The sequence below is a fragment of the Lasiosphaeria miniovina genome, assembly GCF_030549165.1.
Source record: "Lasiosphaeria miniovina strain SMH2392-1A chromosome Unknown B0T26scaffold_7, whole genome shotgun sequence".
NCBI lineage: Eukaryota > Fungi > Ascomycota > Sordariomycetes > Sordariales > Lasiosphaeriaceae > Lasiosphaeria > Lasiosphaeria miniovina.
In genome coordinates this window covers 2173443-2186169 of record NW_026848226.1, presented here as the reverse complement: position 1 = coordinate 2186169, position 12727 = coordinate 2173443, and the positions used below count along the sequence as shown (strand labels likewise).

The following is a 12727-nucleotide window of genomic DNA, read 5'->3' as shown; positions in this document are numbered from 1 at the left end:
CATGGGACTGCCTCCTGAGACCCAGGAAGAAAAGAGTCGAGACAAGAAGAGAGCGAGAGTGGTTCGCTGCAAAAGGCTGCAACCCGTACAACTACTACCAATATTGAAGAATTCCATTCTTTTTTTTGTTTTACCCAAGGAGAGGCACCTCTTGGTTTAGGTAGGGCGGGCTAAATCCAAATCCCGTCGCTCGCTCCCTTTTCCCACGTTCCTGCTCCATTCCACTAGTGTCGTAGTTTTAGGTAGGTAGGCTGGCGGCGTCGAAAACGCATGGGATGTTGACGGGATGTGTCAGGAAGGCGCCGCTGAGATGCACACAATCTGGGCTTTTCGGTTCTGCAACGGGGGGTGCAACTCTGCAAACGCCCCGGGGCCGCGGCAGTGGCAGTGGCACAAGAAAAAGAGGTAAAAAAAAAACTCGCACTTCAAAGACCCTTGAGGTGTGATATTTCCCGGAGACAGATGAAAAGACTTTAGGTTGGTCTAGCACTTCGATCGCGATACAAGCGCCAGTACTAGAGCATACGTCAGTTGAACTCGGTCAACGGTGTCAGCACAGCGGCAATCCGGATATAGATGTGGTGCTACGGATATGGTTCAACCAAAAAGGCAAACGCATCATCGAGCGACAGTAGGGCCCTCAGGTCGCCCAGGAGGGCTTGTTGCAGGATCCCTGAAGGGGGAACTGATTTGGGGATTTGGAGATGGAAGGGGGTAGGTAAGTGAGGGACTGGACGTGCAATCCGAACGTCCAGAACCGTACCGTCCCACCACCGTCTTACGTACATGCCTTATTCGGGGAGAACAGAAACGCGGTTGTGTGATCTGCTCTGGCGTTTCCAGACGCAACCCGCGACCCGCACCGCACTACACCGCACACCTCCATTTTCAGATCATTACCCTCCGAGTTCTGACGGCCAATCAGACGGGGCGCGGGAAGGGTTGCTCGTCAGCCAGGCTTGCGAGCCGGGGTGCCATGGGACTGGGGTCTTCGATCTCTCGGACGAGCGTCGGTGATTGGACGCAGGTTTGACATGGCCATTCGGGGGGGCGATTTGGATGGATTTGGGTTTCAGGGGTATACAAGAACAAGCCGTCCCCCCGCCGCGGCACTCCACATTTCTCGATTGGTGCGAGATGCTCATCGTGACCCGCCTCTTGTCCCCCTATTTTCTCACACTGAGATATGGAGCAACAGCTACAGAAACTGCTTAGAGTGAAAGAAGATGCATTCTCATGAATGTATTTCAAGACTGCAAGACGGTCGATGCCGACAGTGGCGAGGAGGCAATGCCTATGTGGTGGAACCGAGTATACGTACCTCGCATGTCACGGCCAGCCGGGCAGGCTTGGAACCACCGACCCCGCTGGGAAACAGGATGCGGGCGAACGGCCACATCGCCGCACATTAAGTTCCTATCTTTGGGGCAATATATATAATTTGCACTGTGCTACCAATACCGTACCAGATGGGCGATAAGTAATGGACCACCAGCCAGCCAGTCTTTTGACAACGCAGGACAGGACAGGACAGGACAGGCCCGCGCTTCAACGTGCAGGTCGAGGACACACCATTGGTACATATCATTGCACCGTCGCACGCACGCACGTCATCAGTCATCAGTAAGGGTGCCGGGTTTGCTTTCGCTAAGCTTTTGCAGACTCGATCTTTTAAGGCCGGCCTAGCATTGCATGGCATGGTTGGAATACGGGACGACTTCCTACAGATCCCGGAGTGTGCCTAAGGTAGGTAAGGTAGGTAGGTTGCAGAAAGGCAGGCGGACATTCAACAAGCGGGGGGTGATGGAATGGGGAGGGGGAGGACAACAGCAGCATTCGACCGTTGATGGATCCCGCGTGGGGTCCCATTGCTTGCCGCGGAGGAAAAAAGGCTGCATCAGCGATGCACAAACGTGTCGGACGGGACTGTGAGAGAAGCAACGGCGTGCCGCCGTTCCCTCGGCTCGACCACAATAGGCTTTGAGACGGGTCGTTCCATGTAGCACGCAGTATCCGTACGGAATATACCAACATGGCTGGACGGACGGATTGGATTGAAACTGGGTGTTGTTAGCAGGGCTTGGGGCATTGCATCCTGAGGTGAAAGAAAGTGACAGCGGGCTAGCCCTTTGATGAGGCCTAGTTGCTTCTCCGCGTTGTGTCATGTCAGGGGACCGTTGGCGGTCTGGGCAGAGGTGAGGTGGCGCAAGATCAGCACACTACAGGAGGTGCGGGCGGCCCGGGGTGGCTCGGTGGAGGCTCCCGCAGTGCCTTTTTCTCCATTTGTCTTCACAGCCACTACAATGCCCGTACTCAGTATTCCTCCAAGAGAGGCATACGAGGGTTCACAGCAGGCCTCTCACGATATTCTCGAGAGAAAAATGCGAGTGTTTGGCATGAGCAGGCAGCTTTTTCTCGGTGTTTGGTGCACGGCTTTTTGTGGACCTGGGCTGATTTCTGGAAGGAGGATCGAACAAATGGTTGACAAACTTTTACACGTGTCCGGGGCTGGGGCAGAAAAGGCAGGCAGGGGTGTGCAGTCTGCTAGGTCTCCGTCTCGGACCCTTCAAAGCTCGGCTAGTGTAGCTTTCGATTCTTGACTCGGGGAGCACTCTCCTTTTGGGGTTCCACCTTCACCTTCACTCGGCCATGGCCAAGCTTGGTGACAGGTGAGCTTCGATTACCTATTTACATCGGCCAGAGGATGAGGTGATCCGTCCATCTGCTTTCTTCGGGTGCCTGCTAGATTTCGGTGCTGTATGTCCAAATACAAGACACAAGACCAGGGGCGTTGGGGACAAATTCCAAGGCGGGAGAAGGCCGTGCCCCTGCCTGACACCATCGGTCCCCAGCGGTTGGACCGGAGGCGGGTCGGGCTTTGTGCTTGCCTCCCGTCAGCCCGCAGGAAACGAAGCACGGACCAGCCTTATAATTTCTGCGAACCATTCTCGATCAAACAAGCTTATTTGTGCCTTGCAGCCTGAGGCAGCAACATTGAATTTCCTTCACCCTGTCACATTCGATAAGCTCCTTATCTGGCCGGGCTCAGGGGAAAACTTCGGGCTGACAATCCTGCCGCACGCCTTGGCACGCCTGGGCACATCGCATCGTGGGACCCGCCAGCAGACCTGAAGGAAGCCACTGGGACGGATGCGAGCCAGGCGCGACACCCGACTTCCGACTCCCGACACACGAGCTCTCCAAAAAAGTTTCAAGCAGGCCCCGACCGGACCGCACCGCACTGCAACACCCGCCGCAGTCCATTTCCCGATTTCCGACCGCCCACCATGCCGCCCCGAATAAACATACCGCCGGTGACGCGCATCCTGCTTGTGGTGCTGACGCTCCAGTCGGTGCTGAGCGCGGCCATCAGGTATCGCCAGTGGTCGGCACACACGGAAGTCGTCCTCCCCTACCTCAACCTCGTCCCTCAGCTCTCGCTCGTCTATCCCTGGACCTTCCTGACGACGACGCTGGTCGAGAGCAACGTCTTCACCCTCACCATCGCCTATCTGACCCTCTACCATGGCGGCCGCTATCTAGAGCGGGCCTGGTCGTCGAGGGAGTTTGCCAAGTTTCTGCTCATCGCCGCCCTCATCCCCAACACGCTCTGCTTCGGCACCATGATCATCTTCTTCGCCTTTACACGCAACGAGCGCTGGACGTATGTTGTGTACCCCCGTTGTGTCCTTGGCAGCAGCAGCACCCCTCTTGGGGAGATAGAGATTCCTGTCCGCTAACCTTGGGCGCCCCTTGCTTGCTTTAGATTGATGACGATTGCCGGCACCATCCCGCTACAGATCTCGTTCCTCGTCGCCTTCAGCCAGCTCGTCCCCGCACACACCGTCACCCTCTTCCGCGGCATCCTCTCGATGCGCGTGCCGCGCTTCCCGCTGGTCTACATCGGCCTCGTGACGCTGCTGTGCCTCTCGCCCATGCTGACGAGCGCCTCCTTCTTCCTGTCCGTCTACGGCCTCCTGACGAGCTGGACCTACCTCCGCTTCTACAAGCCCGTGTTCCCCGATCTCGACACGTCGCAGTCGAGCTCCCTCCGCGGCGACGCCAGCGACACGTTCGCCTTTGCCGAGTTCTTCCCCGGTCCCGTCCGCCCCTTCGTCGAGAGCCTGTCGGCGCAGGTCTTTGGCGTGCTGGTGGCCATGCGCCTGTGCGCGCCCTTCAGCGCCGCCGACATCTCGGCCGCCCGCGGCGAGACCAGCAGCAGCAGCTTCGTGCCGCGCGGCGTCCCCGGCAGCGCCCGCGCCGAGGCCGAGCGGAGGAGAGCCCTCGCCCTCAAGGCCCTCGACCAGCGCCTGCACGCCGCCACGGCCAGCTCCGCGTCCCGCGCCCAGAGCGCCCCGCCGCCCCCGTCCATCCCACAACCCCCGCCGCCCTCGGCCTCGGGCCCCACCGTCCAGACCCAACCCCACGTTGGCACCCAGAGCGCCATGACGACTAGCCAAGCCGGCGGGCTCCTGGGGGAGACGAGCTATAACCCGGACGGCGACGGCGATAGGGGCAGTGCTTGATTGAAATGAATTTAAAAAATAACGGGGACGACTGATATGTGTTATTGTGTCTTGTTTTTTGTCCCATGTGCTTCTTCTGGTACTATTCACCCCCCAATCTTTTTACTCCTTGGGCAGGCACTGCCTTTTTTTTTTTTACAATATATAATGAATATTTAACCCCCTTCCCCCTCAGGTCGCCCTCGCCCCTCCCCCCCTTTGTCTCAAAGTTGGTAGTCTAGCAGGTTCCGGAGTTGGAGTTTTTTACAAAGACGGTTGTTTTTGTTCTGGTCCTTTTTTGGGATGTTGAGGAAACTACATGCGCGCCGCGGCGCCCGCATGGGCATGGGCATGATACGGACATGTCAAAGGTTCAGATTCGTGTTAGGAGGAGCTGGGGAGGGGGTTTACTAGGAGTTCCAAAACGGAGGGACGGAGCAGGGGAGTGAGTGGCCTGGACTCTTTTAAAGTTGTATACTAGGTGTGTGTGTCTGTCTGTGTGGGTGTGTGTGTGGACGTTAATTCTTCTATAGGAATCGGGAATCTCTCTTTGTTTTTTTTTTGCTCTGCTCTGGATTTCTTGCGTGCTTGCGCTCTCTCGGTCTCCCTGCGCATGATTGGCCTTGGGGGTTGGCTTTGTGCTTGAGCAATCGTGGTTCGTGGGATATCAAGGCGTTTAAGCGTATTTTTTGATGAATGGGGGTTTGTCCTGGGTTTCAGTTGGCACGATGGCTGTCCTTTTTTATGCTTTGATGAATCATACCTACCTACCTGTGTGTTTGTTTGGATTTGGTCCGAATGGTGTGTCGAGGTTGAGGCTGATGGACTTCTCGCCTTGTCCCTTGGCCGATCTTTCTGTCTTTCTGTCCTTGTTCACTGAAATTGCATACATGTTTTGTCTTTTGTGTGACGCCCCTGAAAACTCGGCAAATAGATACTGACAGTGGACAGCCAAAGTAAAGTCGCTAGAAAGTGAGTAGGCAGATGGCTTGAGAGGATGCCGTTTTGTAAGCGCATTGCAAGTGGTATTTCTCAGTAAACGTAATATTGCAGCACACTCGTTGGGCCTCGATTGGGTCTCGATTGGGTCTCGATTTAGCCTCGATTATTGTTCTCCCTTTCTTCACCATGCCAACCCTTAAGCCTACAATGAGGATTCGATGATCAAGAAGAAAGCGGGATCCAGTGTATTTTACAATAACAGTCCAGCCGTTTAGTTGTCCGCGGCAGTTTTCTGCAACTTTAACCCCACGCCGTCATACGGACGGACACGACCTATCGTTAGTAGGCATCGGAAATAATCCGATTGACCATGTTCAGGGCAACCTGGGCCCCGATGCGGTCGGCCGGGCGGAAGCGAACCAGCCCTTCAATCACGGGCTGCAGCTTCTTCAGCCTGCAATAGTCGCTCCACTCATCCTCGTCATCATCCTCGGACGGGCTAGCAAAGACGGTGAGAAACTGTTCGGCCAGCTTTGACCTCCTGGGCTTGACGTCGGCTGAGGTTATGAATCGCGTTGTTAGCAGTCGTGGTCCCTTTGAGACAACTTAAGGTACTTGAGATAGAGAGCCCAGAGGTGGGACGGGTCACTTTGAAGGGGATTGCTTTTTTCTGCTCACCGCTGGAATATCCGCTTGGGTCTTGCCTCTTCAGTTTCTCCCACTGCGGCTGCCACTGGCTGGGCAGGTCCTCGACAAAGTGAATCATCTGGTGCACGAGGGCAGCATCAGGAGTGGTTTCCGTGAACGAATAGCGGCCGAACACCATGAAGTATATCTAATACCCATCAATCAGCTGTCTGTTCCCCTTGTTTCTCCCTTGCTCCCTAGGTGTGCAGGCTTCGAGGGGTAAAATACTACGCAGCCTGCGCGCCACAGGTCAAGTCTGTGGTCGAGCGGTCTGTCAGTTTTGAAGATAGTCTCTGGGACCTTCAATTGACGGGGCTCGCCAATCTCTCGGGGAGGTCTGGCTTCGAAGAAGGACTCGCCAAAGTCGAGGAGGCGAAGGTGGTTGCGTTCGGTATGTTCGCTTTCCCAGATTTCCCACCGGACCTTCTTCACGGTGTGTTTGGGCAGGCCGGCGCCAAGGGGTTTTCCGTCCACGCGTTCCAGAGGCCAGAAGTACGGCTCTCCCAGAAACTGGTTGACCCGGGTTTCATTCAGGCCTTGCAGCTCCTTGACGGTGAGGGCGACGTTGCCAGCACTGATGTCTGTCTCATTCCATGTTCGAGTCAGCCTCCAGTGCGAGAGTGCAGTCAGTCTGTGGCTCGAAAGAAGCCCTTACCGCCGTGCACTATTTCCCTGGCATGCAGGCCTACGAGCATAGTTAGAAGCTCTTTTGCCATGCGCAGTGTCGTCGTGGGTTCCAGCCGCAGATATGGGTCAAACGGGGGATTCCTCGCGAGAGCGCGGGCAATCGAGGGCCCTAGGAGTTCTTGCACGATGCAGATATGGATCCCATTACTACTTTTGTAGGTAAATGTCTCGACGGTATTGACAATGCCTGGTGTGTCCTTGAGCATGTCCAACATTTCGAGTTCTCTGGAGGGGCCCGTCGCGGAGGCAGCAACTACGGTCTTGAGGGAAAACCATTCATAACGTGTTTGTCCCCCCATCATCACCTTGAATACAAGCCAGACGAGGGAGAAGCCTCCTCTGCCTAGTTTCCGGACCACCTTGTAGCGGCCATGTTCTCCCTCGAACACGTCGCCGATGTTGACAGGATGATGGTCACCCTTGTAGTATCTCGCCAGGTCTTCCTCTTTGTGGAGGAGGTTATTCGACGACCTGTCCGGCTTGTAAAGCGAATGCGCGTACGCGATGTTGTTGGGGCCGTTGCTTGATGTTGTGTGCTTTGTGGCTGCTTAGGTATTGTTGTTTGTTTGAGCGCTTGCTGGTTTTGCCGCGTCTGTCGTCTTACCTTCGCTCGCTGGATGGTGATGATGATGGCGGCGCTCCGATTCAATTGACATCTATGGAAGGGGAATGGGGAATGGGGAATGCAACGAGGCTGTCATGGCCTGGATAGGTATGGAAATGGTTACTTCCTTATATGCAGAAGTGTCCCACGGGCATTGATGCTGAGAGTTCCGCGAGGTCGCCCATTTTGGGCAGATTAATTGAAGTGTGAGGGACTTCCTGGTTGAGGCACTTTCCATTGGTGAACACTGAGTCCAAGGTGGTACCCCGTAGGTAAGGTAAGGTATGTAGGTAGGTAGGTATATTTACCATATACTGCACCAAATACCTTACCCAAGGTGGCTGGTCCATATTAAGATACCCGCCTTGATTCGGCCAGTTAGGTAGACGTGAGACTCGTTTGAAGAACAGTTGTGCCTCGAACTAATTGAAACCCAATCCTGTGAGTGCGCACGGCCAGCGGTGTAAGCTGACCTTGTTCACTCCCAACGCCCCTTATGAATCCGAGGCAGCCTGTTTCCTTATTGCGTCACTGACTCTTTGCGCCCGCCGACGGCGTAGTCCAAAACAACTCGACTTTTGTTGCGAAGCTAGTTACCTAGTCGGTCAGTTAGCCATTCCGAGATAGTGTGCCCGATACCTGGACCACTTGGACCTGGAAATAGCATGCTCCGCCTTGATCAACCAGTAATCATCATCCCTAGCCCCGGTTATATATCCCTCGCTGACGGCACAATGCGCCAACATCTGGAGCACGAACAGTGGGCTCTGAAAAGATCTGAAAATAGACACCTGAGATGCTCCAGCTCTAGCTCCAACCGATTCAATAACAACCACCGTAGGCCCAGTTTAAATCTCACTGTATCGAGCGAGGCACAATGCTGAGCGGCCGTCTGTCTCTCACATGATTATGATTGAAACTTAGACGGCCTTGATTGCAAGGGGCAATGGCGGCACAAAGTCTAGGGAGCTAGTAAAAACAGAGCCAGCTGGCCTGTCACAGCCTCGAGACAGGCCTCTGTTGGAAACAAGCATGTCCTTTTGAGTGAGCAAGACGGACTCATCTAAGCTTAGAGGCTATGCCAACACCATCTTCATGTCAGCCAAGGTCTCTCTCTTGTGGATGCCGTTGGGGCCGGCTGACATGTTTCCACGCCCATGGTGATTTCAGTAGCTATATGGACAGCTGCAATATCATCACGGCCAAACCGTCGGCCTTGCATTGTGGGCTTTGGTCTGGTATTCAGCATCCAGAATCAAGCATCCTCAACTCTCCATCTCCACCATTTTCTGTTTCTCGTCCAACTCGACTAGTAGCACAGGAATTCAAGGCCAAACACCGTCGACATGCCTTTTAACGTTATATAGAATGCCTCCTGCGACCAGACCTAGAAGAACCAGAACCAACACCTTGTAGAGGACTACTTCAAACAATCCAGCACTCATACCTGGAACGTCCACCAATCACAAAGTGCAGGAGGCCAGTGGGGAAGTCTCGGGCCGATGACCTTTGACTAGGCCGAGGTTATGTGAGTGAACAGTTCAAACTTGCCTCATCCCACTTTTCATGCAGTAAAAGAAGAAAAAGTGCAGTCCGTGTTTGTGGTGATAATTTCGCGTTGGACACCCTAACCGCCAACCTACATCTAGGAATGGCCCGCACGGCGGCGGCACCACCGTGACAGCCGCCTCAACCAGCGCCGCCGGCGCCTCGAGCAGCGCGGCCTCAACGAGCACGGTTAAACCACCCCACACTACAATCCGCCTTTCGACCGCCAGTCTGCGGGGGGAGAGCAAGTTCTACACGATGCACTACGTGCAGGGCAACAGTGTCGCTACCGAGGTCCTCAGGAACCCCGAGAACGAGGCGGCCCTGCAAGCAAGGCGGGCAAAGGGAAAAGCTAAGAAAGCGAAGAAGGCAGCGAAGAAAGAGCCCGACAGGGTCGCTGAATTGGCTGCCGTCGAGGCTGCGAAGAAGAAGAAGGGAGGTAAGTAAGTAGGTGCAACAAGGCTCTGACAAGAAGAGAAGACTGGTTGAGGAATGCAGGGCATGCCTATTATTGCCTACTACTTCTACCGGGAAACAGGCGACTTGATGTCGGTTACTTCTCTTTTTCTTTTTTTTTCAAAGCTTAGAACCAAAGTCTAGGGGTGGGAGCTGGTCTTCCACTCGAATATTACACGATATGATTTTAGTCTACCAATGACTCTACTATTGTGAAAAATACTTATGCCTCGTGGTTTGTATCCAAAGGGAAGGGACCAATCTCTTTGCTTGGACTATTACTAGGTAATTACGTCGTAGAAGTTTTTGCTCGGCCATTTATTGCCAATGATCGTTATTATTCCTCAAGTACCGCTACGTAAGGTATCTACCTACCTTGGTGGTTATTCGGGGATTGGACTGTTCAGTCTAAGCTGAGTAAGACTGACTTCTTCTTTTACGTCCTTTCGTTTAATATGCCATGCCGGATTTACATCGGACCTTGGTCGATCGGTGATTAGCTGAGTTCAGCGACCTATTCGAATAAGAACTGGGGGATACTGTGGTCGGGTAAATATCGGGGTTATTGAGTTACTACTGCCTTATCTGCGTAAGGAATTCCCCAGCGACATACGCGTAATTACCATGCCTAGGTTATATTGCTGACTCGACGCCTTTCCAAACTCGCAACGGCCCTGTGGCAGGACTGCTAGCCACTTGGCAGCCCACCCTGACCACCTGTCAGGTGTCGGCTGGCCCCCCGTCGAAAGCACTGACTGGGCTATGTATTTGCTCTGGAGAGAAGGAAACCTCCATCTACCCATTCGAGGCCGCCCGCTGGTATACACCTACCACGACGCTGATACACACCGGGGCATGTCAGACGTGGGGAGCGATTTGGGCGTGTGGTCTTGTCCATAGCATGTCTGGGCATGTCGCGGGCTCTGGTCACTTTCCTGTTTGGCGTTAGACAGCGACAGAGATCTGCGGGACTATGGCCCAAGGGGGCGATCGTCGCCATTGTTAAATGCTGCAAGGGCTTCAACAGAGATACCAATCCTTGTTTCCCCCGGCTAGTGCCTAGAGCACACTCGGCTGCCGCGGCCGGGCCGTCGTGAAAGGCAAGGGGAACGGGGTCGAGCTGCGTAAAGCTTCTCTGCGGCCTCCGCTGTTGGTTTCCTCATGTTACCTAGTTGACTGCCGCGTCTCGACGTTGACGGTGATGCAGGCAATAAAGAGGGTTGGTCTAAGTATAGGGGGTAAGTTCACCTTTGGAGAGGGGGTGCTACAGCCGCAGAGGGCTCATTTTGACCAGACTGATCTAGAATTGGTTCCATGACATTGTCCATGTATAACTTGGGCACTCTCGTGCGATGTTTACCTTCTTTTATCTGGCGAGCCATCTCGACACTGTTCGCCGACGCTATATGCTTCTACCGGTGACACCCTCCGCCAGCCCAAACTAAACGATCGCTCACTAAAATGGAGGGCATCACACTCTTCGATGGAGAGACGAAGGTTGCCGAAACACTCTTGACATTGCTCTCTTGCCCGTCAGAGGCGCAAGAGGGATGACGGCTCAGAAGACTTCTCCTTGACCGAGACGACGGCAGGTCGCTGGGTTAAGTCAGAGAGACGTTCTCGTTTCGGCGTTCTCTTGTCTCTTGCATTTCCACTGACAAGAGACCAGCAGTTCGGATGCGCAGCTCTCGAATCTCTTCATTTACTCTAGAGTCTAGCGGCTAGTCACGGCAAACCAGCTCGGCCCGTCCCGGCATGTGCAAGTCAACAGCCGACGTCACAATCTCAACGGATGCCTGGGGTTAAGTGGCCTGAGCATGTTTTGGGAAGCCTCGAGCAAGACCGCCGTTAGATATGGTGCGGAACCGAAGAGCAGGTACTGAGCGGTGGGTACCAGCATCTAGGATTAACTTCGGCTTTTCTGCTCGGCGCCGTGGCTTCTCGTAGGTTTGAGCAGCTGCGGGAAGAACGCTCTGTTGGCTGTCGAGACAAAGTTTCCATGGACGGTAATCACCTCATTGTAACTACTGCGGACACCAAGGGAGGAAGCTATCAAGGTAGATAATGACTGGCATGATGGCTCTCGACAACGCAACTGGACATATCTGCCATGCATATATTTATACTCTCAGCCTGGCCGAGGAGGCATATCTGCCGCAGTCCTTGCCTCCTCCTGTGTGACGATGCGCAAAACTCTGCCAGTCAGGTCCTTGCGCCCCAGTCGTCAGCCTGGCGGCGGCGTGGGCGGCGGTGGCGGCGAGGGCGGATGCCACCTCCACTTGCATGCATGTCTGGTGGGAAAGGCTAAGTTATCGAAAAGCAAAGGGGCTCAGCGTTTGGGGGGGGGGGGGGGGGTGCTGGAAACATACCTAATTAGAGCGTACACACACTGTTGGTAATAAAGCTTGAGTGAGAGAAGCGGTGCAATCCGGGTTGTTTTTCTTCTTTCTTCCTTGGGACCGCCCCTTTTCTTCGGCCTCACAGGGGTGAGTCCGCGCACAACAAACACAGAAAGCGACAAACTCACACCCCCCCTTCTTCAAGTCCGTATTTTGGAATGTGCTACTTCGTGCCCTGTGGTACAAACGCACACGTCATACGCAAGGGTGAAACATAATTACCCCGGAACGGCAAGCCGCACACTTGGGCGGCGCGGACGACTTGTCAACCGATCCGCGCCGCTGTTAGTCTTGGCCGGGCCTTTTCCCCTCGGTTCCGCCCAGGGGACAAGACCAAACTAGGCCGCCACCTTGTTACAGCCGCCTGCGCCTCGTCTCTGTTGTCGGACCCGTCGCGTTGGGCAGACCCGACGGCCATCATCTGCAAAATCGAGACCGTCGGCCGGCCGGCCGGTCGGCTGTTGTGTCAAACATTTGGTTTCCTGCACAGAAATAAACGTACCTACCTCGTACCCGTCTACAGTTTGTTCTAGCCTCCCTGGCAGGCGTGTGAGAGTAGGGGGGGAGGAAAGGATAGATAGACAATTTCCTTGTCTCAAACAAACAACACCAGCGGCGACATGATGCAATGTTCCACAACTCCACTGGGGTGCGGTGGAAAGGGGAAAGGGAAGGAAGGTCTCGGAGAAGCCAACACCCCATGACTTCCACCTCCACTGTCCTAAGTAGGCTGGGGAAAAGACAAAAAGACCTTTCGAGCCGGGAGGCTGCAGCTTCGCAAGCCAACAAGGTTTTTCTGGTTGCCCGATAAATAACTTAACCTCGTACTAGTAAGATACGGGGCAGAAAGGAGCTACCGTCATCATTTCAACGGCAAGGCAATGGCATTCCTTCGTCCC

General features: G+C 54.6%; 3 protein-coding genes across 3 annotated transcripts; 2 read left to right on the top strand and 1 right to left on the bottom strand.

Annotated features, from left to right (window-relative positions):
- Positions 1–3287: 3287 nt before the first annotated feature.
- On the top strand, positions 3288–4526 carry B0T26DRAFT_756019 (eukaryotic integral membrane protein-domain-containing protein; the record flags this gene model as incomplete). The annotated part of the gene is made up of 2 exons (XM_060446035.1): positions 3288–3664; positions 3767–4526. 2 exons carry the CDS (start codon positions 3288–3290, stop codon positions 4524–4526), a joined length of 1137 nt encoding a protein of 378 aa, XP_060291622.1.
- Positions 4527–5786: 1260 nt separating this feature from the next.
- B0T26DRAFT_680198 (kinase-like domain-containing protein) lies at positions 5787–7477 on the bottom strand (the record flags this gene model as incomplete). Its single annotated transcript, XM_060440464.1, has 6 exons — positions 5787–6004; positions 6126–6282; positions 6363–6715; positions 6790–7081; positions 7127–7365; positions 7426–7477. 6 exons carry the CDS (start codon positions 7475–7477, stop codon positions 5787–5789), a joined length of 1311 nt encoding a protein of 436 aa, XP_060291621.1.
- A 1514-nt stretch (positions 7478–8991) lies between these two features.
- Positions 8992–9420, top strand: B0T26DRAFT_756017 (uncharacterized protein; the record flags this gene model as incomplete). The annotated part of the gene is made up of 2 exons (XM_060446034.1): positions 8992–8996; positions 9075–9420. The coding sequence occupies 2 exons, from the start codon at positions 8992–8994 to the stop codon at positions 9418–9420; spliced, it is 351 nt and encodes a 116-aa protein (XP_060291620.1).
- Positions 9421–12727: the final 3307 nt, after the last annotated feature.